Genomic DNA, 27,049 nt, shown 5'->3' with positions numbered 1-27,049 from the left:
TGAGAACCTTGCAAATGCAAACCTATCAAGTGATGGCCAACGTCATAGGTCCCCTCCGCAAGCAGCTAAGTATGCTCAGAGCAGCCCCAGTGGAGGAAAGATGCCATAGAGAAAAACCCAGTAGTTGCCTAGTACCTTTCCTGAAACCTTCACCTCATCCCTTTCTTTTCCCTTCCCCAACCTGGACCCATCTTGCCTAGCCTTCTCAATGAATACTTGGCGTGAACTTAGTTCACTCAACTTTGTCGCTGACACACCCGTCGTACTGATGGAATCCTGGCTTCAATGGAGCTTGCTCAGCTGTGCTTTAGACAAACCCTTCTGGCTGACCTGGTTTAAACCTGGCTTTCTTGACGCCATCTCTGGCATGTTCCAAGGTTAAAAAGGACTCTGCTGCCCCTTCCATCACTCCCCTGGAGGGGAAACCAATTGCCACTTGGAACCGGAGTTTATCAGGCTCACATCCAGAGTAGTAACATGATTTAGTGAGAATAGTACTGGACTAGGAGGCAGGAAACAAGTTCTAGTGCTGGCTCTGCTTTTCAATAGCCATGTGATCTTGGGCAAGTCATTTCTCTGCCCTCATCGGTTTTTTCATCTGTAATGAAGAGTTAGGACCTTTTTGATCCTAGAAGCCAGGGATTCACATAATGTTAACAAACTCTTGAATAAATGGAGATTTTGATTCTAAGTGCTCATCTTTCCACCTGCCACACTGCTTCTTTCCACAAAGCACAGACTCTTTCTGTTGCAGCTCTGTCGTGTGCACTCAACACTCCTCTTAGTCTTGAGCTGGGGAACCTCAGATCCCTTCCTACACCGATACAGTCTGCCACAAAGAAGGGCATCCTAAAAAAATCTGTGAGTTGGGGCAGGTGATTCTGCTTAGTAATGTATCTTTAAGAAGCTTTTTCTTAAGTGAAATCACTGTGTTATCAGCCCCTTTCTGGGTGATGATTTCGAAAGTATTACTAATAAAAACTATGTATTTGGGACCCTTCTAGGTATTTGACATATAATATTTCACCTAAACCTTAACCATCATATGAGGAGCTGTCCTTATCTCCACTTGATGCATGAAGGAATTGAGCGGCACAGTGGGCATGGCTGGAATTCAAATCAGACTGCTTGTGTGGACAGCCGCTATCTTCGCTGTGAGATGTACCTGCCGCTGACATAAAAAGTCCTACCTGGCCTTTTGTGCAAGAAATTGGAGGGAGACTCTCTTGTTAAGGTCTCAAAGAAAATGATTGTTAACTGCATTTCAGATGCTTGGAATTTATGCTGTGCCAAGCACTTTTCCACTTAATTTTAAATCCATGGGTATTTCAAGGGGAATTTAACCCATATGTTTCTGATTCACTTGTACTTAACTCATCAGAGAGGATTGTTTCGTAAAACCTTGCCTCTTCTTATGAGCATTTTCAAGCTCAGACTTGGCTGGCATTGGCTGGATTTAGAATCTGCCATGGTTGAAGCTTGATTTTAAATCTTTCTTTCCAACCCCTATTTCATGGTGGTTTTATTCCGTGAGTAGATGGAAATTGAAGGTGAGTCATAAAGACTCTTCCAAAACTGTGCCAAGATTCCACTGATACAGAAAGAGAGCCACTAACCTTTGAGGTTTGCTGTACTCACCTAAAACCTTACCCCCATTAAGCTGTTAACCTATGCATGGTTATAATCTGTGAGGGCAAAAATTAAATTCATAGATGTCGCATTTTCTCCTGAAACGATGTAGAGCAAAATTGTCTTTGAGAGATAAGGTATTTGTGGTGATTAGGTACATTACTACCTTTAAAAAGCCCTTTCGCTTAAATCCTCTATTTGGGAGAGACTTGAGTTATACAGCTGGTGGAAAGATTCTTTCAGAGACCACCATTAGAAATTTAGCAGGCAAAAACTTGTTTATTATCTTACCATGTAGATGAGCTGGGTACATTCAGTTCTGATAACCTGCTGAGTTGGAGAATTAATCAACTTCACATGAGCTCATCTAAGGAATGTGTATAATTGCTAGTGGTTGTGCATGACCCAAAGGAAAGCAAGAACAATTTTTGTATCCAGTTAACAGCTTGGTTCAACAAACATATATATTAAGCATCTTCTGTTCCTGGCATTTGGGGATAGGGGATGAGAAGTCAGAGACACACGAGAGACTATCCCTCCTCCTAGGGAATTTACCATTCAGTGGGCTATACCTGTATGCTTCTATCTATGCCACAAGGCCAAATGGTGTGAATGCCCAATAGGCAGTGTAAAGGCAATGCGCCAGGAGAGCTCAGAAGATGAAGATGTTCATTTCGATTGAAACAGGGATTGTGTGTGTTCCTTGGGCTTCCCCCAAGATGAAATGTTTAAGTTTAGGCTTGAAAGATGAGAAGGCTTTTGAAGGGGGGAAGGGCATTCTGGGATGAGACAACCAGCCATGTTCTTGGATAATACAGACCATGCCAAATAGTTTTCCCAGATCTCTGTGCTGTGTGTAGACGTGGGGTGGGGTGAGTCTGCACAGGTGGATCAGAGCTCTGAAGCTCAAGCTGGGTTAACAGGTACTGTGTACATTCCTCAGTAACGAGTAGCTGGGATCAGCCTGACAGCCTTTAACTGGACACAGATTCTCAGTGCTGGGAACCTTTAGTCTTGGGTCAAGGAGAACAAGGAAGGAAACAAGACACAAAGGAACAGTGTGTGAAATTTACATAGATATGGACATACATAACATATATAGATGAAATTAATGTACATTATACATGGTCTTATGTTTGAATAGTGCACAAATGAGGGTCAGTTCTGTCTGATGCAGAAGAAACCTATCTAAAGATTCATCTTACGTGAAAAAGAAACCAATCAAATGAGGCATTACAGTATCATTGTCATAGAATAAAAAGAGCTAATACTATACAGGATTAATTATTTTACATCCTTTATCTCATATTATTCTTACAAGCACGCTGGCTATTGTTATCCTTATTTATAATTAAGAAAAGCGAAGATGAGAGAGTAAATAATTTGCCCAGGGTCACATAGCTGTATTAGTCACTTATACCTTAGTTTGCAGATACAATGTGTATGTGGCTTAACCTTCTCTCTTTCTAATACTTTTTCAATGTAACATATGACACATTTAAAAATATATGTCATATATATGTTAGTTACAAAGCTAATAAAAGAATACACACCACCCAACATAAGCAGTCGGACAATGCCAATACCTATTTGAGCTTCCCCATCCCATTGATGGCTTCATTCCACAGAGATAACTACCTCTGTTATCAATTTTAATGCATATATTTTTCAACTGACACCAAAATTGCTTCTGTGCTATCCTGATTTAAGGTGAAAATGTTAATAAAAACAAAATTGGAATAATTTGCGTTTCATGCAAACACCTCAACACCACCCTGAAGGTTTAAATATAACTCAAGATTTAAGGGTATGGGAAGTGAGATACAGACACTGATACAAACACTGCTTTAATCTCAAGGGTTGTGATTTAATCCTGGGGTACATGAAGACAAAAAAAAAAAAATGAGACCTAAGAGGAGGTATGAAGTAACAGACAGGGCCTGATCTAAGATATGAGAGATCAAAGTTCTAATTCCATCTGCCATCAATTTACTTTATGACATTGAAAAATTACTTCACCTCTCTGAGTTTTCATTTACCCTTGTATAAATTATATTATCTCTTTGAGAAAGGCAAAGTGGTATAGTGAGAAAAGCACAGATTTTAGAATCAGAAATACCAAAATTAGGATTTTCATTCTGCCACTTAACATTTGTATAGCCTTGGGCAATTTCCTTTACTCTGAGCCTCAGTTTTCTCTTCTATAAAATGGGGCAGGAATCTCTTTCAGAGACTTGTGAGAATTGGGTGAGACTGCATGTAAAAGTAGCCAGCACAATGCTCTTTAAATGTTTGATTTCTTTTCCTTCTTCTATAAGTTTCTTTCCAATTCTAAAATGAGAGGTTCCAGTACTCATCTTATACATAAATTTTTGAAGCACACAAGCTCATAATTATGGAATTTCCTGTGTTAAAGGGCTAAGCATTTCTCTCAAATCAGACTTGTCATTAGGAAGTTTTCCAAGGTCTGGATAAATCTTTTCAAATTAACAACCAGGATTAAGAACAAACAAACAAACAAACAGACAAAAACCAGTTCTACTCACAAAGGAATGAGGGGAGGGGAGTGGAAAAGAAAGTGTGATAAAAGTTTATGTACCACCCTTTCCCTTCCCCTACTCTGAGACAAAACAACAGATTATGAAGCTAAGAATCCGTTTTTATTGGTTGTATAGACCATCTGTGTCTGCGTAAAGTATTAGCACTGTTACCCTATTTCAGGGCTAATTCCCGGTGTTAATACAAAGGCAATAACTACCTTCCAGCCTCTCCGGACCCACCAACCTCCTCGGCATTTACATAGTTCTTTGCTTTCTGTTCAGTACATTCTTATTGACATATAGTTTGAAATTGCCACTGTTTGGGAATAGCTCCAGAATTCCATTCGTTCCAGATGTCCACTGTATTTGTTTATGATTGTTATGGTAACAAATTGAATACATGTATCAATTGGGAACCTGGGGGAGGGGATAGTGGTCTTTATTTCCAGTTAAGGGATGTATATGGGGGACATCACTTTAAAAATACCTCAACTGTTAGGAAAATAGAATAGAGAATCATGGTCTATTCAAACAGAGGTATCAGTGAGCTTATATTAAAAAAATGGAATGTATTTTACCAATGAGAGTTGCCAGTAACTCTTGTGATGGTGATGATACATATGACCATTTCTCTGTTGATTAATTTAAAATGTGTGTACGTCAGAGAGCAGAGTATTAAGGCGGGTTAGCAGAGGCTACTCATGTCCCAACGCTAGACACCTTATCCCGTTGCCAGGAAGGAAAATTAAGTTGATTTTTAGAATATGAGTTCATGAAGGAATAATATCTGGAATTCTCTTTTGAATTTGGGTGAAATTTATTTACGCACTTGACTTGCTTTGCTTAGTCATTTTTGCTCTCAATCTTTAAAATACGTGCTACATAAAAATTCGAGGAATGCAATATCTTATTCTTGGATCATTCGCTTATATATGTGTTGAATGACAACAAAATTTATGTACTTGGTGTCTCAGTTAGAAATGAGTTTGTATGAAGTAATAGAAAACCTAACCAAGGTGGCTTAAACAAATTAGGGGTTAATTTTTCTTATGTCACAAATGGATTTGGAGGTATCAAAAATGTCATCAAAGGCTCTTTTTTTCTTTCTGCTTTACCACCCTTAGTGCATGGACTTTTGTCCTCATGACTGCAAGCTGGCTGATGGACTTACAGGCATCACATCTTTCTAAAAGGGTGAAAAGGATAAGGGACAAGGGGGCAGTCCAGATGAGTGTGTCTCATTTTATCAGAGAATGAAAAGCTTTCTTTGACACTCCACCCTGTAGGTCTCCTCTTGCATCTTCTTGACCAGGCCTGGGCACGTGTCCACTACTAGCTGGAAGGTGGCTAAGGAGAAAGTGATTGTGGATGGGGCTGGATCAGCTGTCCACCTGTGCCTTTTAACATGCACAGGGCAGGGCTTCACGAATCCAGGCTTGGACCTGATCTGCACGTCAGCCTTTCCTTTTGCTCTATTTTGCAAATCCCAGCAATTGTTCAAGAGAGGGGGCCAAGCAAGAGAGTAGAGATGACTTAAAACAAATCTATCAGCTCTTCAAAACAGAAACAGATTAAAAGGTATACGTCCTGTCATCTGTGCATCAGCGGAATTATTTTTTTTTTTTTTGCGGTATGCGGACCTCTCACTGTTGTGGCCTCTCCCGTTGTGGAGCACAGGCTCCGGACGCGCAGGCTCAGTGGCCATGGCTCACGGGCCCAGCCGCTCCGTGGCATGTGGGATCTTCCCAGATCGGGGCACGAACCTGGGTCCCCTGCATTGGCAGGCGGACTCTCAACCACTGCGCCACAAGGGAAGCCCTCATTATCTGTTTTTAAGAGTAGCTGAAGAGATCAGCAGTCTGTAACCATGTTCTGTGTGGGAGAAAGGGAAAAGTAGAAGAACTAGGACCTTTGGTAGGTATTTTGCGTACACGGTTTGATTTATTACTCATGCAACCCCAGGAGGTAGAAGAAACTGATCTAAAGGCTGACTGTCCATTGATGATTTGAGACTTAGGGTACAAATCAAATATGATAGATTCAGGGAATCACACGTACCAAATTATAGCTTGGGCAAAGGGGATGAAAGTGTAAATGATTATGGATTCGGAATAACTTGGAAGATTCGGAATTTTCCATATGTATCCATTTAAAAGTACTCGCCTGCTTGTTATGTACCCAGAAACTAGTCTAGGCCCTGGGGATGCAAAGTTTAATGAGATAAAATATTTGTCCTTAAGGCTCACAGTCTGATAAGAGGTAGTTATATAAGTCAGCAATTACTATGGAATTTAATTAGTGCCACAGAGGGAGGAAGAGGAAAGTGGTCAGGGAAGACTTCCAGAAGGGCGGTTAGCTGGGAAAATAGGGGAGGCAGGGCATTCCAGGCAGAGGGAACAGCATTTGCAAAGGCATATGTATTGGAAACAGCACCATGAGTTGAGGAACTACATTTCGCTCAGTGTCACTAGAGAGGGACTGCACATAGGGGAGTGGCAAGAGACAAAACTGGGTAGGGACCGTTTTGCAAAGCACCTTAGGTTCCAACTTCAGTTAAGTTCACTCCCGCAGGTTAGAAGAAAAGGGGATCTAGAGCAAGGCAATGACAGCTGGGCTACAGAGGAGGGGCAAATTCAGAAGCTGTTGGGATGGTAAAGTCTGCAGGGTTTGTGGGGATGGTTGAGTATGGGGTACGAGGGCTTCTGTGACACCCCCACCCCCAGGTTTGTGGACTGGGTGATCTGGGCTATGATGACACCCTTCACCAAAATAACAAGTATAGGAGGAGCAAGTCTGGTAGAAGAATGAGTTCCTGTCAGACACATCTTTCTACTCAACACTCTGCTCTTCTTGGGTGATGGAAACAATCTTCCCTCCCCAACCCGGTTGCTGCCGTCCTGACTCAGGCCAGCTGAAAGGCCACCAGGGCATCTGAGTGGTCCATGGCTCAGCCACTTGAAGTCCATCAGACAGGTGGAGGGTCTGACTCAAGAGTCCCAGGAGATTAGTTGCTGAGCTGAGACTGAAAGGCAGGCCTCCTGACTGTTGGGGCTTACTGCCTTTTCAGTTCTACCCCCGTGTTGTAGTCTGCCTAAACAGGTGAGAGAAAATCACTCTTGCACTGCTGGTGGGAATGTGAATTGGTACAGCCACTATGGAGAACAGTATGGAGGTTCCTTAAAAAACTACAAATAGAACTACCAGATGACCCAGCAATCCCACTACTGGGCATATACCCTGAGAAAACCATATTTCAGAAAGAGTCATTTACCAAAATGTTCATTGCAGCTCTATTTACAATAGCCCGGAGATGGAAACAACCTAAGTGTCCATCATCGGATGAATGGATAAAGAAGATGTGGCACATACATACAATGGAATATTACTCAGCCATAAAAAGAAACGAAACTGAGCTATTTGTGATGAGGTGGATAGACCTAGAGTCTGTCATACAGAGTGACGTAAGTCAGAAAGAGAAAGACAAATACCGTATGCTAACACATATATATGGAATTTAAGAAAAAAAAATGTCATGAAGAACCTAGGGGTAAGACAGGAATAAAGACACAGACCTACTGGAGAACGGACTTGAGGATATGGAGAGGGGGATGGGTGAGCCGTGACAAAGCGAGAGAGAGGCATGGACATATATACACTAACAAACGTAAGGTAGATAGCTAGTGGGAAGCAGCCGCATAGCACAGGGAGATCAGCTCGGTGCTTTGTGACCTTTGTGACCGCCTGGAGGGGTGGGAGGGAGACGCAAGAGGGAAGAGATATGGGAACATATGCATATGTATAACCGATTCACTTTGTTCTAAAGCAGAAACTAACACACCATTGTAAAGCAATTATACTCCAATAAAGATGTAAAAAAAAAAATCATCAACAGTTGCCTGCTGCCATTTGGGGATAGGCAGCTAGAGCTTTGTGTGTTACGAGGAGTTAGCTACCGATTTATGTATGTCTGTGATAATTTTCCTGCAAGTTTATCTGTTTCTCTGTGGCCCCCTTGCTGACAAGGACAGCTTGCTGAAGTGGTTTTGGTTTGGGCTTGTGTTGGGAGGGGTTTTGTATTTTCACTTTTCTTTGAGAATGTAAAGTTATATATTTTATAAAACTCAGATGAATCTGGACAAGTTATCAAAGTAGTGGCACACTCTTATGAATGCCTTTTTATTAAATAGTGCAGAGGCTCATTACCTTTTTTGATACTTTTAAGAATCTGATGAAAAAGGTACAAATGCACACACTGTGTTGGGTGAAGTAGGTTGGTGAAGCAACAAAACTAGCTTACGAGGCAGAAAGGGAGATTCGTTATGAGGAACCAGGGTGTCCCAGGAACTCAAGGGCAGTGGTGCAGCAGGGCTTTTTTGAGGGCTGGGAGCAGCGGCCAAATCCTCTCTCACCTCTCCCTGGTGCCACATGGTCTCTGTCCTTGGTCCTCCCTGCAGACCTGGTCCCTACTCCATGTAAATGGTCTGCTCCGTGCTGCTTCCAGTACATACTGGCCCACAGCTCTCGAGTAGCATCACCTGAGGTTCCAGCCCCTGTAAAGATTAAAACCAGCGCTCCTCCATCCCATTTCCAAATTTCTGGAAGAGAACATATGATTGGCCTGCTTGGACCTGGCACTCAGATACCAGGTTCACTTTGCCATGTCTCCAGGTCTACCATGTTGCTACGTGTGATTTACATCCAACTTCAGGGCACCTTTGGGTCTCCTGAGTCCCAAGTGTGATCTTCAAGTTAAGAACCCCAGACTAAGGAAATTCGAATGCTGACAGCCCAGCAGCACTACGTTTTAGCTGTAAAACTATTGTCGGAAGTGGAACATGCATTGGAGCAGAAGGTATTTGCACAGGCATAGAGCTTAAGAGCACTTGCTGTGTGCAGGAGTTGTGAATTTTGAATATCAGTAGTTAAATCCCAGGATGGTGAATATGATGTAGATTGAATTATAACACTCTCCAAGGTCGTGGATATTATATCCCTAACTTTTACCCTGAAAGGTTTGGAAATTCAATTTTAATTATTGTTAACATGCTTCGTAAATATCCAGGGGAATACAATATAGACCTGTTCATACATCCAGAGAGCCAAAATCTGGCTCAAGTTGTTTTTTCTTCCACAGTTGGAGAAAATTGTGGTGTTCGGCTTGCCTCTTGGGGCATGTTAAACCACTTTTAATGCTGTCTCTTATTATTTTCTAACCATATGCACTTTCCACACGTATCTAACTAACAGCCTGAGATGAAACCCCAATGTCTGGCCAAGCTGATGTAAATCTTTAGTAAGTGGTAAGAGAGCAGAGTAACACAGTGCCTCTTTAATGTTCAGACAGGACACGATTGAATAGTGGTAGACTTCGTAGTCTCAGGCACAACTTTAGATTTTTTTACCAGTTCTATAGAGTGGACATTTCTGAGCCATACAGCATTCTCCCACTGGCTGCACTAGGCAGAACTTAGCTACAACTAGATTGGCCTATCTGCCTATATATTATAGTATTAATATTCAGCTCTTCAGATCTTGAACCTGGGATGTCTGGGACATAATTATTATAATGCTTCCAAAGAGCATGATGCAATATTTGTAGAATTGCTATCCTGTGCTGTAAGAACAGTTATCACGTACAAACATATAAATGTCCCAGAACGTCAAAACTTGTATGTTACCAGTGACGCTGCCAAGAGGCCACCATGATCGTCCAGTTAGTGACACATTCTCAGTCGGCGGGATAGATCTTAAAAATGGATGACTGTAAAGTCACAGCAAAAATGCAGTTCTGAGGCTCTCATGCTTTTAAGTCTTTGGTCTCTGCCATATTTGGATATCTGAGCACGCACAGATTTTCCTCAGGAATCTCCTTTTGTTGGTTAATTAAACCTACTGAGTGGGTTTTGGTACTGCGGCCCCGCCCATCCTCTCAGCTTCGGTGCCTGTCTTCTACACAGTTCACTCACGTGTTCTGAGTAATGCTTGTTCTTTCTTCCAACTTGTCTGTCTTCAGTTGAGTTCAGCGCCAGACCCCGAGCTGGAAACAGTCTCAGGAATTTTTCATTCATCAGACATTTTCTTCCAAAGAAAAATTCTGAGAATAGGAGGGTCACCTTGAGAACTACTTGATAGTATTGTATATTAGCATAGTTCAGTGCTCTGTGTGTGTGTGTGTGTGTGTGTGTGTGTGTGAGAGTGTAGGGGTGGGAGAGGGAGAGAAGCAACCTAGGTATCACGTACCCATAAGCAAATGAACATTTGGTAAAAAGCCAATTTAGAAATAACACTTCCCAGCCAGTATATCTAAACTATCTCACTGTCGTTTATCTGTCTTGGTATTACAGAAAGCCCATATTTATATGAGGCACTTCTCAGTTGTGGTTAAGTGGCTGAACTTTTGTCCTTGCTTTAAGTTTTTCACCAGATCTCTGAGAATTGATAATATCACTGGAATGTGGTATGTATCTGTTTCCTGTAGAATGAACTTAGGGCTGGCAGCTAGAATGCTAGTGGTCTTGGATTCCCTTGCCCTGTCATTTCATAGAAGCAGCAGTGAAGTTCCCCTGGAGGAAATCCCACCCACCACGCCAGGATTCCGTCACATATTGTTGGTCTGAGCCGTGTGTACTTTACACTCAGGTTTCTGTGAGACTTGGCCAAACGTGTTCGAAGTATGAATTTCAACCCTAAAATTTATATACATAACTATCTGAATGTGATACGACTAAATGCTTGCTCACAAAGAGGAAGAAAAGGATGAGAAATTTCACGAAAAAGCTAAAATACACAGACCAAGACATAATTTCATTATACATAGGTTTTGTTTTGATAGCATTAAGATTGACAGAGAATACAGTTTTATGCAGAGCCAGCCTCATCGATTCAAATCACCTGTCCTTCACTGGGGACTTGATTGTGAAAATGTGAAGAACTTTTATACTAGTTATTGGTAGTTAGAGCCTAGTCTTCCCTCAGATTCTCCATTTCAGTAAGTGACTGGCCGTATATCCAGCTACTGAAGCCAGAAACCCAGGAGACATCCTTGTCTTTTCAGTTTCCCTCACCCTTCACATCCAATCCATCTTTCAGTTCTGTTGGTCCTGCCCCCGCCTCTCCCCCGCCACCCCCGCGGGGTGACTAAAGGACATCCCCCACCTGTTGGCTTCTCTCCATTTCTACACCACCACCTTCCTTTAGCCACTACTACGTTTCTTCTCATTTCCACTCTTGAACCTTCTAATCAGAGTTCTTTAAAACTAACACATTGTGTTTTCAGTGGCTTCCTGTTGAGTTTAGAGCCAAATCCAAACTCCTTACCGTGGCCTAGACTGTGCTGTGTAATCCAGTCCCTGCCTAATGTTCCAGTTTCACCGTGTGCCCCGTTCCCCTTCCTCTCTCAGCTCTGTGCACAGCGGCCTTCTCTCATTTCTAGAGAAGCCAGGCTACCTCCCAGCTGTCTCTGAAACCTGGAAAGCGCTTACTCTCATGTTCACAGCTTGTCTGCTCTCAGCCTTTAGGCCTCAGTTTAAATGTCACCTCCTCCAAGAAGTCTTCCCTGATAACCTTTACCAAGTCAGGTATCCGCAATTACTTTTTATCATGGCAGCATGCTTATTTCATTTGTAGACTAAATCACAACCTGAAATCTATAATTCTTTTTAATGTATTTACCCGTATTTGTTGACTTCCTCCCCCAAGCAGGTTTTAAACTCCATGTGGTCAGGGACTTTATCTCATGCTGCCCACTGATACAGCACAATTAATATTTGTTGAATGAATAAAGGATCCCTGATTACATGTTACAGTTGTAAAGTTTACTCATTGAGCCTGATCATTGAACTCAGAATGTCTGATTTTATTTTATGCAGTGGGATTTTTTTTTTATGGTGGTGAAATACATATACATAAAGTTTGCTCTTTTAGCCATTTTTAGGTGTGTGGTTCAGTGGCATTTTAAGTACATTCACATTGTGTGTAGCCATCACCACCATCCATCTCCAGAACTTTTTCATCTTCCCAAAGTGAAACTCTGAACCCATTAAACAATAACTCCTCACTCTTACCTCCTCCAGCCCCTGGCAACCACCATTCTACTTTTCCTCTATGAATTTGACTATTCTCGGTACTTAATATAAATGGAACTTGCAGTGGAATATTTCTAATCAATTTGTTTTTATTATCCCTGTACTAACATAGGGCTTTACCTTCCAAATATGAAAATCTCATTTATCATAAAAATCTTCCAATTTTAATGATAAAACATTCTATTAGGATACTTCGGAAATTTAATTCATTGTTCGTAGAACTTATATTTGGAACTTAAGCAGTATTACAGGGCACTTTTGAGATATATGAGTTGATCTAAGAAGATGTTGGTCCTGGAAATTTTTATATTGAATATCATTGATCATAGGGCCCTTTACTCTTATGTTGTTAATCTTGCTTTTGGATGGTAGAGAATGTTTTCTACTTCGTGGCTTTGAAGAAAATATAAAAGAACAAATAAATCAAATTGTTATATAATACTATTGTTTTTGTCTTGCTGTTCAATAGCTGATGCTCTGTGGTGAAACTGCAGTTTGGTTTAATGTGGCACTCATACAAGCCGTTTTAAAAGTGAATAAATCAGAGCCAGCTGGTTCTTTCAAGTTGAATTTGCAGACCATTAAAAATGAAGACACTCTCTGTGATTTTATTATCTTGATGGTAAATATATCGCCTAAACCAGAATGTGACTTTTATCCATCCCCCAACTATTTTGTTTTTTTCTAGTAAAAGTAGTTTAGAGATAACTCTGGGGGAAAATGGCAATCAGTAATGACTTGTAGGATGTACAGTGAGGGGATGAATAATGTCAGGTAAGTGATTATTTGGAAATGAGATATTCTCTTCCCTGAACAAGATTGCTTACTGTTTTCTTCATCATGGAGCAGAATAAAATGTGGTAATAATTTTCTGTAGTTGAATTGCTGACACACAAAATCGGGTCCGCAGCACTATGGCTTGGATTTTGGTGAATTGCTTAGTCTGTGTCTATTAGTCTATTAGATTAAATGCTATACAACAACTCACCTTGTTTCTGCAGTTTTTTAAAAAATTAATTAATTTATTGATTGATTGATTTTTGGCTGCATTTTGTCTTTGTTGCCACGCACAGGCTTTCTCTAGTTACAGTGAGCGGGGGCCACTCTTCGTTGCGGTGTGTGGGCTTCTCATTGTGGTGGCTTCTCTTGTGGAGCACGGTCTCTAGGCGTGCGGGCTTTGGTAGTTGTGGCGCGTAGGCTCTAGAGTGTAGGCTCAGTAGTTGTGGCTCACGGTCTTAGCTGCCCTGTGGCATGTGGGATCTTCCCCGACCAGGACTAGAACCCATGTCCCCTGCATTGGCAGGTGGATTCCTAACTACCGCGCCACCAGGGAAGTCCCTGTTTCTGCAGTTTTGAATGATATTTATATTAAAGTTTGTATGGCAATACTTTAAACTTATGAATTAAAGAAGTTGAAAGACAGAGGAAAACATTAACACAGAAATAGTGTTGTGCTTATTCCTATGCTTTATTTCTAAAGTACTTTAAAAAAAATTAGTTATATACAATTAAGCTGTACCGCAGATACAGTTGCTTAAAGTAAACATTTTGCATAGTGTAGTTTAGAAAAATTTGCCAAAAGGTCATATTCTTTAAATAACATTGTGTAGACCATGTTTAACAGGCAGTCTTGCATGCAGTATTTCATAGAAACATATGGATTGGAAATTAGATTCAAAATTTATTGTGTCATTAAAAAAAAAAAAAAACAGCTTGAATGAAATAGGAGATGCACTATTGCATAGTACAAGTAGCCCTGAAAGGAATTCCCATCCCTCCCCAAGAACTTTTACTATGAAAAATTTCAGACCTACATTAAAGTTGAAATAATAATATAAAGTATACCCACATACCTTCTACCTATGCTAAATATTTAACATTTTCCCACTTTTACACACATAATACTCTGTATGTATATATGTGTATATATATATTTGTGTATAATATACTAATATATGTATATATTATATGTCTAGTTATCTACATGTTATATATAATTTATGTATATTTAATTTGTATATATTTAATATACATTATATATTTAATTATATATAATGTACAATATAATTTATAATACATATTACATAAGTATGTATTATTATATATGTATGGTAATTATATATTGTGTATATATTTGTATATATATATTTATGGTCTGTTTCGCTAAATGATTTGAAAATTAAATTGAATACATCATGGCACTCCACCTCTAAACAATAAGGCTATCTCGTATATAACTGTAATACCATGATCATGTCTAAGAGAACAATAATTCCACAATATCATCTAATATCCAGCCCATATAAAATTTCCCCAGTTGTCTCTTTTTGAAACAGTGTCCAACTGAGTTTTGGTTATTATATCTTTTTAATCTAAAATAATAACTCTACCTTCTTTTTCTGTGTATGAGGGGTCATTTACTTTTGGAAAAGTTCAGGCCAGTTGCCGTTGAAAATCACACAGGCTGAGTTTTCTGATTGCTTCCTTGTGGTGTTATTTATCTTGTTCTTCTATCCCTGTATGCCCTCTTGACTGGAAGCTTGGTCAAGAAGCTTGATATAAGCTTCTATTTTTGGCCTAAACTTCTTAGATAATGTTTAGTACTGTGTATTTCATCATATCAGCGGCTGTGTGGAAAGATTTCAGCGTGGTCTGCAGTAGTGCAATTCTGGAGGAAATTAAGAGTTAACTTTTGGCGTTACTTATGGTAAGTTTGATCAATGTCTTTGGATCCTGCTTGGAGAATCCCCCTGGAATTTTACTCAAGTACCAGCTCCCACACTGGACAGGGAAGCTGGAAGTGGGAGATCATGGTAGTGGAGTGATGCCATGTATGTAAATGTGCTTTGTGACACTGGGAAGGGAGAGCTTGGAAATGTGAATTCCGTTGACTATTAGGACAGTGGAGTAGTTGGTGTTTAGCCTTCTTAAATTTTGATTCGTTGTTTGGTTTAGTGAGCTTGGGGTCAAAATAATTAATAAAGAATATGATAAAGTGCCTCATAGTCAATCAACACTATGGAAATGAATACTACTTTGTTGTGATTAGAATGTCTGTCCTGGTTGAAAGATACTGAGTTCTGTTGAGTGGCAATGATCCCAGCTTATGGGCTCTCTCACATTTCTAAGGTTAGACTTTCAGGTGAGCATTCAGCTATCTTGCAAACACTTTGCAAACTCACTTTGGGGGCTTTTACAAAATGTGGATGCCCCGCCACCATGCCCCATCTACTGAATTACATTCCAAGAGGGAGGCATACGGGAGGACAGGGGTGAGACCCAGGCATCAGTATTTTGCACAACATCCCTAGGTGATTTGGTTATGTCCTAAGGGTAAGAATGATTGGAGTAAGAAGAAACAGCAGCAATTATGAGACTGATTACGATCGTGGAACTTCTTTGCTTTCATTTTGCTCAGACCAAAAGTTCTCTGACCTCCTTCCTCAAAAGGTTGTATTGAAATTCCACACGTTAGGAGCTTAATGTGTCCCAGGCTAAACTACCTGGAAGGAAGAAGCATGCTGTGACCCTCTCTATCATAGATAAGTTGATATCTCATTGTTTTGTTTGTAATTTTTATGAAAAGATGGATTTAAAATAATTGGAGCCTAGTGCCCAAAATTATATCCTTGTGCCTTCCCTGCAGTTTGTGGTTTAGTGACTGGGTAGGAGTGACAAGAATTCATTGTACTACAGTTCTTTTTCTGTGAATGATGCATTTGCTTCAGGGGGAAGTCTGATTGCAAATGAAAGTGAAGTAACGCCACAGGTCAGAGCATTCTGAGCTGCAGGGCTGGGAAGGAGCTGAGGATTAGAGGCTGCAGATATACATTGGTTAGATCCCAAGCCTTGAGGCCAAATCTGTTGGGACTGGGGAACAATCCTTGAGCCTAACCACTCATAATGGGAACATGTAGATGCAGAATTTCCCATGAACCAGCCACACTAGAGTAAGCCAGTTAAAAACAATTAAAATTGCATTTTAATGTTAGAAAGTCTTGGCCTATTGCCCTAGTTCATGGAGGTCTTATAAGGAAGTGATTGTAGAGCAACTTGTGAACAAAAAGTGTTTTTAATACGATATTTTATTTGCATGAGGAATAATGATTTACGTTGAGGGAATGAGTCAGATATTATCCAAGCATTGAATTAAGCACATTCCCTGTCTAGAGCTGGGACTGTCTGAAAAAGAGTATGTAAATTTAGCCTAGTATCACGTAAGTGCTATGGGAATAATTGTAAATAATTGGATTATTAGTAAGGAATTGGGAGTGTGGGCAGATTTTTTCTGTGGTTGGAGTATTGGACTAAAAACAGCATAACTTTGGCAATCTAAATGAAGCACAGGACGAAAAGCACATGCTGCCGAATCGGAATGACATTTGAAAACCACGTTAATACAGCATTTACCTTCCAAAGCATTTTTAGATCCAATTCTGTTTCATCCAGATTATGCCTCTCCCTCTGCAATCAGCCATTTTTGTTGAAAATTTGACTCTACAAATCCACTTATGTCCACTTACTAAGCTGCATGATCAAATGAGCTGGTTCTTCTCTTTGTCTGTAGTGATAAGGATCTAGTGTGGAAATGTGTTAAGTCCGTAGATTCTGTTACACATGCTCAAACTATTTGCCAGATATTTAGTGTATGTAGTAAAGATGGATCCCTATGGGCTCCAGAGATGCCTAATGAATATTGTCAGAATTAACAAGTACTCTTTCTATTCCATGTGTTTCATATTGAAATGAGGGCAAAAAGTTGTTGACCCTGGAAAAGTCTTAGGGTTATTTTTTCTTCTGATGCAAACCTTCCAATGAGGAATTCATGTCTGAAGTCATGAATCAGTGTTAGATAGGACTGACTCAGATTTTCCTAGCGTTTTCTAGTGGACCTTGATTTTGCTGGTGTCACTCACAAAACACTGTATTTGCATGTACCTGGAATCTTTGCAATCCTCGTATGTAAGATAATTCCATGGAGTATCTTGGCAAAATGAAGAGGAAAAACAAATCCAAGCAGTGTTGAAAACTGCAAACTAAAATTCATGTTCCATTATGTTTTTTAAAGATTGAAAAATGGCATACCAACAAGAGTCTATTTGATTAAAGTATTTGCATTTGTCTCAGTAAGTCAAGAGGAAAATAGGAAATAAACCTAAATTTACTTCCTCGTTACCTAACATGGAAGGTTTTATTTATTTTTTGAATGAAAGATTATGTTGCTGTGATCTTTCTAGTCTCAAATATAAGATGTATATAGTCATAAAAATCTTGATGGCTGTTGCATGAGATTAAATGATTGAATAATTTATGATATAACTTGATGGAAAATTATGCAGCAATTAAAGCCGTGTGTTAGAATAGTATTTACATGGGAAAATGCTTTCGGCGATGTTAAGTAAAAAAAACAGCAGGATTCAAAATTGAATATTTGATATAATTCCCATTTAGTGATAAAAAATAAAACACACATGTATAATTATGTAGGATAATATAACTGATATGTTATCAGACTTTCTTTAAGTGCAATTACATGTGATTTTTATTTTCTTATTTATATGGTACTGCCTTTTCCTAATTGTCTGAAATAGTTATTTTCCAATCAGAGAGAGGGGTGGGATAGGGAGACGCAAGAGGGAGGAGATATGGGGATATATGTATAGGTATAGCTGATTCACTTTGTTTTAAAGCAGAAACTAACACACCATTGTAAAGCAATTATACTCCGATAAAGATGTTAAAAAAATTATAATATGAAATAAACCATCTATCAGAGAAGTATTTAATAAATGCCCCTAAGTACTATTTGGAAGAACTGAGCCAAAGAAAGAATGATGGCTACAGCATTTGACTTTGTTCAGGCAGTTACTGTGTTTAGGAGCGACTTGGTTGCACACCACCATGGTGCCGAGTGACTTTTTCTTTATTGACAGACTGAAATGAGGGCAGAGATTTTACTCAACAGCTCAAGCATTTAATTTTTGTATCCTTGTTTGAATACAGTAACTATGGAAGACGATAGCAGATTTTGAATAGATCTGGCATATTATGAAGAATATTAAAATACACTTAGAATTTGATAATATAAAAGTAAAATGCAATCAGCGTAAAAAAATGCAGAAACAAAGTAAAAAGACAATAATAAACTAAAGAAGTATCAGGAGATAGGGCTGGAAAGTTGGGCCAGAGAATGTAGAGACACCAGGAGAGCAAAGGTCTAAGGTTGGTTTTCTGGAAAGATAATGCTGTTTGTGTTTCTGTACCGGTTACACAATTTTTGGCCTACTTGCATATTCTGTACTAGTATTTACTTAATATTTTTCTTTTTTTTGTGGTACGCGGGCCTCTCACTGTTGTGGCCTCTCCCGTTGCGGAGCACAGGCTCCGGACGCGCAGGCTCAGTGGCCATGGCTCACGGGCCCAGCCGCTCCACGGCATGTGGGATCTTCCCGGACTGGGGCACGAACCCATGTCCCCTGCATCAGCAGGCGGACTCTCAACCACTGCGCCACCAGGGAGGCCCTATTTTTCTTTAAATTGAATTAGAAGGTTTTTTTTATTCATTCTCATCATAGCAAACATCTATGAAATTATGAGTCTGTCAGGTTTGTACTTTTTAATAATAATTCAAATTGAAATTAATACATGACTATTAAAAGAAGACAATCTAAGGTCGTCTTGCATCCCATCATAGCACACTTTGGTAAGCACTGGCATGGAGAGAGGGAGATGTGGAGATGAGGACTTCATGTTTGGACCATTGTGTCCATCTCTCAAGTGCTGCCGTAATTTGGGCCTAATCCTCTTGCTGTGCTTGACTGGGTGAAGCTTTGTCTTTGGAATTTCTTGGAAGGCTCATCTTCCAGCACAGGCATTAGGGCAGTGCCATTGACCACAGGTGGCTGACTCATTCCAGCAAGGAGGAAGGGAGAGTGAGGAAGAACATTTAGTGATGGGGAGCAGATGGGATCGTAATTGCAACAGAGAGACAGGAGGAGGGGATACGCAGGATAGTGGGACACAAGCTGGGAAGAGTCAGCTATTGCCCAAATGTTGTCATGGTTCAGCCTGTTCACTCTTGTGGGTGCTGTGATAAAGAGTTGTCCTTAGCGAATTGCATATCCTGACTCATGAGGTACTTGGAGAAAGAAAGAAGAACATCAAAATGAAAGTATAGCCCGGTGGTTTCATTAGCACACCCAGTGATTTTCATATACCTGTAGAATTCAGTGGTGAAAGGAACTTACCGGGGTCATTTAGTCCATCCCTAGACTCATAGGAAGCACTCTTATCTGTGCACTTCCAGAAATGACACGAGGAAGCGTGCGGTGCTGGTGGTGGATAGGAGCCCACGAGTCTTGCCACGGCCCAGCCTCCCTTATCAGCCAAGGCCGCTGTAGAACAGAAAGGGTTATTATGGCCCAGATTTCTCCCACGGGGAGGCTGGGGACAGCTTGGCTTTGGTCCTCACTACATCTTAATCTTTCTTGTTTGCTGGCTGCCGAATCCAGATTGACTTTCTCCCTTTACAAAAAAAAAAAAAAAAAAAGGAGACAGATTTTGTACTGGTGAGACTACTTGGAAATGGAACTTCTCCTGTGGTGGTCTTAGCTTATCCCTGTTTGCTTGAAGATGATCCTTTTGCCCAAGGGATACAGTGATTTCAGATCAGTGCCCTCACTCTTTAAATACCTGATGTCTTTTGCATATCTAACATTTCTGCTTGTGGTTTTTTGTTTTGAATGGGGTTGGTTTGTTTGTTTTTGGCTTGCTTGGTTTGTTGTATTTGAAATAAGGTGGACCCAATCCAAAAGAAACAAGTAACCATTTCCCTTTTTCAAGAAACTGCAGAGAAGAAGGTGCCATGACTTGCCTCGTTGCAAGTTTTGAAATTCTTTGCTTTCTCCAACCTAAATAATAATAGACTGTAAACTCTATGAGGGCAGGGATTTGGGATCTTTGAATCACTGAAGCACCTATATCAAGCATAGGGGCTGATTCATAATAGTCACTGATACAGTTTCTTAAGTGAATGAATGTGTAAATAATATGATTATGTCATGTTTGGATAGCATGTCACGGTTGTAAAGTATTTTCCATTAGCTCATCTGATCCTGACAACAGTATCTTCAAAGTGGATAGGAACTAGTGTTTTTATCCTCATTTTCGTAGGTGAGGTAAATGGGGCTCAGAGGCGGAAGGGTCTGCCCAAGGCTCCACACGGAGTCGGTGATGTGCGGTTCTATTCCTGAAGACCATTTCGCAACTTGGAGTCCAGGAAGACAGGCCCAGCTGTTCTTCCGCATGATAGTTCCTGCTTTTCTGGACTTTCATGGAATTCTCCTTCTTTATTTTCAGATTACAGGACAGGCCCGTGTTTTACTGTGATCAGCAACCAGATGTGCCAGGGACAGCTCAGCGGGATTGTCTGTACAAAAACACTCTGCTGTGCCACGGTCGGCCGCGCCTGGGGCCACCCCTGTGAGATGTGCCCAGCCCAGCCCCACCCCTGTCGGCGCGGCTTCATTCCAAATATCCGCACAGGAGCTTGTCAAGGTAAACCCCGGGCCGATGGAGTTATTAATGGATTCATCTTATTTGCTCTGGAGAGCCATTCTCCAGTGAAGTTGGAGAGAATGGAAAAGCAGTGTCAGAGGCATAGCTTCACGATTTCGCTGACGGCATGATATCCAACTTAGGCATTAGGAGCGTGGCTCCGGAGACAGCAGCTGGTCCCCCTGGATTTTTCCTTGCCAGTGGTTTCCCCCTCCGTCCCCAAACGTGTTTCCCGGGGGTGGTATGATTCTGTTTAGAGCAATGCTGTATGTTAGAGCAATGCTGTGTACAAACACAAAGCAAAATTTGTGAATAAGGTAGTTTGTTTTTCTTAATTTTTTCCCCCTTCATTTGAAATTGCTGGAGTTCCTCTGTCTCATGGATTGTACTTAGTTGACCTGAGGAAAATTGTTCCTCTCTCCATTTTACATGCTACATTATGGAGTTTTTTCTGTTTTTTTTTTTTTTACAAGTCAGAAATAAATTAGGATTTGTTTCACAGTTTTAAATATCCCCAGATGTTGCCTGCTTGCTTCTTCTCCTGCCTCCCATGGAAGCCCTTACTCTGTTTTTGGCTTTTACTCCTGTCCTTCCAGCTGTACAAATTCTTTTATTGTCTGGATGTCTGGCAGGAAATAGGAGGAAGTGAACAGAGGCAGCTCCACACTAAACTGATGGGACTGAAAACTCCCAGGCTGTATCTGTTTCCTTTAGACATCTTCAGTGCTTTTTTAGCAAGTTGCAGTGTTTAGAGAAAATTCAAGGTATGCTTTTCTGAGGCAAATAGATACTAGTTCGATTTTGTTCTGTATGTTAATTCTAAGGATAATATGCAGTAAAGCAGAACTTGAGCTTAATCACCCAGTTCTGTGGATCTCCATTAAATTATACTTCAATAAATTTCATATCTGATAAACACTGGTTGATCCTGGTCCCTGGCTTCTATGTACAACATGCAGCTCTTTTGTATGCCCTTGAATGTATCTTTCCGAACGTTAGGAGCAGCAAGAAGTCACTTTGAAATCCTAGAATTACAAAAGGGTAAACGGTACAATTTCATAAAATCAAGAGTAAGTTTTGTCCCCCCTTTTTCTTTGGTGCCTTCTTATTTTTCTCATCCTTGGAAAGTCTCAAGGAGTTCTGAAAAAATTCGTAGCCATGGTGTTTTGAAGTCAGCTAATACCCATGAACTCACAGAGAGTGACCAGAAAGCCAGATTTTGGGTACTCCACTGCCGCCTGTGAGTCCTAGTCAGAGGCTGAGGTGCTGAGAGAATTCAGGGGAAGAGATGAAGAGGGAGAGAGGGAAGAGCTGCTTCTCTTTAGCTTTGATATTCATTTCATACAACCTGGACTTTTCCAGCATTTTCTTCCTGTTCTTTCCTGACTCTTTTTCAACATCCAATGGAAAAAGAGTTTTTTTATATGAAGAAAATTTGTGAAAACCCATGGAATCAAAGTGGCAGTTATATTGCCACTGTGAGAATGAAATTCTTCTTGTTTGGTTGGTTTTTTTCAGAGAAGGTCTGTTATCAGCTTGGGGTGCTCTCTCCTTGCTGGTGTTTTTAGTCTTTCGGCCACATGTGAGGGGCTGTGAGCAATGGGTTCAAAAAGGAACTTAGTCTGTCTTCAGCCTTGGAATGTATGACCAGTGGAGAAGTGCCCTCATGTATATTTCCTGTTGGCCAAAAATCATGATCAACAAGACTGTCTAGTTTTGCTTCTATGTCCAAGTGTAATTTCAAATAACATTTTAATAAACATATTCAACATAGCAAGAATGGAAAATTCTGGTGTAAGACAAAATAGAGATCAGCTGTAAAACATAATCTAATTATACTCACATATTGTCGTTCATCTGTGAGCCAGGACATTTTATGTAAAACAGTAAGTGATACTTTTGTACCAAAGTATCAAAAGTGATACTTTTTGTTGTTAAATTAGTACCCCTTTTCCTGCATGGCAACTTGTTTCAAAAACACAGATTATTAGAGATTTTACAGTTGGCAATTGCTCTCTCACTTCACACAATGAAGAGTAAAACGAAAGGGTACGATTTCTAAAAAATACCCAGAGGAAGAAAAGTTAAACTGCCTCCCTGGGGTTTCTTATTAAACCAGAATTTTGTGTGTTATGGATGAAGAGATGGAGAGAATACGTGTACTTTTATAAACATCTTCCTAATGAGCCTGGAATGATTACTTTTGTTCCTGGAAGGTTAATATTTGGGGTTCCAGGTAGGACCATAGTTATTTCCTAGGTGCTGGGGATTCAGCAGTGAACAAAACAGACAAAGAACCTGCTCCCTGGAATCTTGTATTGAAAACATTTGATTTATAGAACAAAGCAAAGCAAACAGATATTTATTAGGTCAGCTAGTGATTGGTCCAATGGGGCAAAATGAGCAGAGTAAAAAAGGGTGGTGAGTGATGGGGGGCGAGGGAGGCGTTCCTATTAGACTGGCATTGGGAGGGTCCCCTGCTACAGTGGAGCAGAGATCTGACGGGTAGGACAGGGTGAACCATGAGCTCTACAAAGAGTAGTCCAGGCAGGGGGCCATCACTGCAAAACCCTGAGGCAGGAGCGACCTTGTTGTATTTGAGGAATGGCAAGGAAACTATTGTGGATGGAGAGGAGTGAGAGAGGGCGGAGGATAGGAGATGAGTTCAGAGAGTAGAGGGGTCAGGTAGACTCCTCTAGGACTTAGCATGGCCTTAAGTGTTAAGCTGAGCTGGAACAGGATCCGACTTACCTTTAAAAATGTTCCCTCTGGCGGCTGCTCTGCTCTCACTTCTTGGCCTAATTTCCTGTGTTGTTTAATTTTTATTGTGCACGACAATTCTCCAGAATCTATGTTGAACATTTTCCATCTCATTTGTGTAAAAGCATTAGCTGTCTCGTGTAGTCTGAGTGATCTCATTCAAATAAATTCTGTTTGAACTGAATCACTCCATACAACTCTTAAAGACAGTGTTATTATAGAAATGTGTTACGTTTTGATTGTAAGCATTTCTTGAATACCTCTAGTTATTACTGTCAATCATTTTATCATAGTATCCTTGTACTTTGCAGCATGCGTAATAAAACTCACAAAAGTTAGTACCAACATTCTCCTCTGCATGAGGGAAGATGGAAGGTAGGAAAATAAAGAATACTTGTGACTTCCAATAGAACACTATTGACCAAGTTATGTTACTCAGTTTATTTCGCATTATGTAATTGTGAGAAACAGTGTCTCTCATCATGTTCCAAATATTGTGATGGACAAATTGCTCATTGATATAAATGTGATAATATAATTGTGGGCAAACTATCATGTTTTCTTCTGCAATGAATTTCATATTAATCTCTCCTCCCCCACCCCCTGCCCCATCCCTTGCTTCTAAAATCTAACAGATGTGGACGAATGCCAGGCCATCCCTGGGCTCTGTCAAGGAGGAAATTGCATTAATACTGTTGGGTCTTTTGAGTGCAAATGCCCTGCTGGACACAAATTTAATGAAGTGTCACAAAAATGTGAAGGTAAGAAATATCATGCTTTGCAGTTCAGGGGTGGAGGGGCGGGCAAAACCCAAATCAGTGACAAGCTTTTTTGCAAATTGTTCCTAAATCCTTCTGTCTTTGTCATTCCTGTGAATGTGTACGTATAATATCCTTACCGGGAATAATATGCCTTTCTGCTATTGAACCAGAAAAAGCCTGCAGCTTTTTCCATTTTTATAGACCCAAAATAGGAGATCCATCTGAATCAAATTAAATATTAAAACATGAAATATTTTTGAACCAATATTTGGGTTAAGATGTTCAAGATACATGTTTTTGTATAGTTCTAGAGACACGAATTTAAATTTGATCATTACATATCATTCAGAATGACATATCTTCTGTTGTTTTTCTAGTCAAAATGTATGTTCGATTTTTTTTTTCCTTTGGAGAGATCTGTTAACCCTTATATTTATGCTCCTAGTACAAGTTTAGGATTTCCTTTTCTGCCTATCAAATGGAAACCTTTTAATGTTAATCAAACAGAAAAATAACTTGAGGTAAATTTATATATTTGCATTTAGTTTATAGATTGAGCTTCTAAAAATGTGTGTACAGAGAATGTGTTCCTATTCACCACTTCTGCTATTTGCCAAAAAGAGCCCTGGCTTCCAAGTGTAATAAATATTGGTTTCATGAGAGGGAAACATCCAGGAAGTAACTAGGCAGCATTGAATTCTTTTCTTTAGTGAGTTCATGTACCTTATATATGTAATGTCTGAAAATAATGTAACAGCATTCTTAAGGCAACATCTCTCATCAAGCTTAGCAGAGAAAACTTTTTCCTTCATTCTCAACTCATTGTCTTTGGGGTGATATAAGATTTCATTTAGATGCAAGCACTTTTGTTGAAAGCAGTTGCTGTTGTATCTATATTCCTAAACCCTAGCACTGAGGAATACTTCATTCTAAGTCATTTGTCAGGAATTGGCTCATTAATCTTCTTTGTTGATCTCCAGGGTATATCATACATGCAAAAGGCAGCTTTAAATCTGGAATTACATTTAAGAAGTTTAACATCTACTTGCCCTGAAACTGAGTAACTGTGTTAAAATTATCTTTGTGGGTTAGAGTTGTTTTTAAGTTATTAATCATCCTATAATTCATAATGATATGTTCTTGAACATGTTATAAACAGTTGAGGTAGCTGTGAAAAATACTTAAGTTCTTTCCAAAGATGTAGGGCTTCTTAAGTTTCAATGAACAATAAAATTGACTCTCTATAGGCCAATGTAATTTAGAAGTTATACTGTGGATTAAGTTAGAAGTAGAGAATGTTGATACTGAAAGGGCAAAGAACTTACCTGGTTTCACCCTTTTACGTTATATATTAAGGAACTGTCTTGGGTGTGTTAAGCACCCTGACCGAGGTCATCAGACAGTGCTAAAATTTACTTCCTTTTTTTAAATTAATTTTTATTGGAGTATAGTTGATTTACAATATTGTGTTAGTTTATGCTGTACAGCAAAGTGAATCAGTTATACATATACATATATCCACTCTTTTAGATTCTTTTCCCGTATAGGTCATTACAGAGTATTGAGTGGAGTTCCCTGTGCTATACAGTAGGTCCCTATTAGTTATCTATTTTATATATAGTAGTACGTATATGTCAATCCCAATCTCCCAATTTATCCCTCCCCCCTTCCCCCTTGGTAACCCTATTTGTTTTCTGCATCTGTGACTCTATTTCCATTTTGTAAATAAGCTCATTTGTATCCTTTTTTAGGTTCCACATGTAAGCAATATCATACGACATAAAATGTACTTCTTTTGATTCACACTCTGGTGCTTGTTGTACCATATTATATTGTCTGCTTTCCTGGATGCAAGCCATTACCTCTACTTTAATAACTCTATATTTTGGAATATTTAAAATATTATGGTATAGATTTCCAGGTATTATCATATATATCTTTTATGACATTAATGAGCTCTTAAGGTTTATTGCATGTAAAATCCACATCAACAATGGGTCATTTTTAGGCTTTCTCAGCTTACTATATTCAGTTTCAAGAGATGTAGTCAGCTTCAAGATTTAGGGCAATATACTTCCTATGGCTTGTCCAGTCTGTGTTGTGTTTTCTGGAATTATGATAGCTTCTAGTTTCAACTAGAGTTGTTTTCCTGTGACACTTTCTTTCACTCAGACCAGTCAATTAACATCAGTCAGGATTTCTCACCTTCTCTCGTTGTGAACTAGATAGAAGATGCACAGAATTAATGCTCGGACTGAAAGAAAAGTGATTCAAAATCCTTTTATTAGTGCTAAGAAACCTATTATAGTAGTGTGACCAATGGACCAGAAATTCAGGCTGAAAATTACTTAATCCTGTTCCACAATTTTTTTTTTTCCGGCTACATATTGAAGTCAGTAGCAAGATAAAAACAGAATACTTTTGGCTAGACCTCTTTTTTTTTTTTCTCTTTCCCATCTCCTGTTATATTAAATTCAGATGATGGGTTTTTCCCCTTCCCTTTAATTTTTCTATGCAAAATTGATATTGGAAGAGAATGTCTTGTTATAGTACTGCATTTATTCTGGCCTGGAGACTGGTTTGGGCATTGTTGCCCTGCCTTACTCTGGTAGGAAAGCAGTCGGAAAGTCCCCTGAGAATGCTTGGTGAGTGGGTCCCCTCCTTCGACTTCCTGGCCCTTCTCCAGTTCCACCACCGCACCATGGGAATGGCATGACTT

General features: G+C 39.8%; 1 protein-coding gene across 2 annotated transcripts in view; it reads left to right on the top strand.

The window, feature by feature from the left end:
• Window positions 1-27,049, top strand: part of FBN1 (fibrillin 1) — a 253,616-nt gene that overhangs the window by 93,852 nt on the left and 132,715 nt on the right. For both annotated transcript variants that reach the window (XM_033851648.2, XM_073800934.1), the window contains exons 7-8: window positions 20,612-20,809; window positions 24,205-24,330. In XM_033851648.2, coding sequence (XP_033707539.1) covers window positions 20,612-20,809; window positions 24,205-24,330 — 324 coding nt within the window. The remainder of the gene's footprint in view (window positions 1-20,611; window positions 20,810-24,204; window positions 24,331-27,049) is intronic.

The sequence above is a fragment of the Tursiops truncatus genome, chromosome 2, assembly GCF_011762595.2.
Source record: "Tursiops truncatus isolate mTurTru1 chromosome 2, mTurTru1.mat.Y, whole genome shotgun sequence".
NCBI lineage: Eukaryota > Metazoa > Chordata > Mammalia > Artiodactyla > Delphinidae > Tursiops > Tursiops truncatus.
This window is presented reverse-complemented; position numbering and strand designations above follow the sequence as displayed.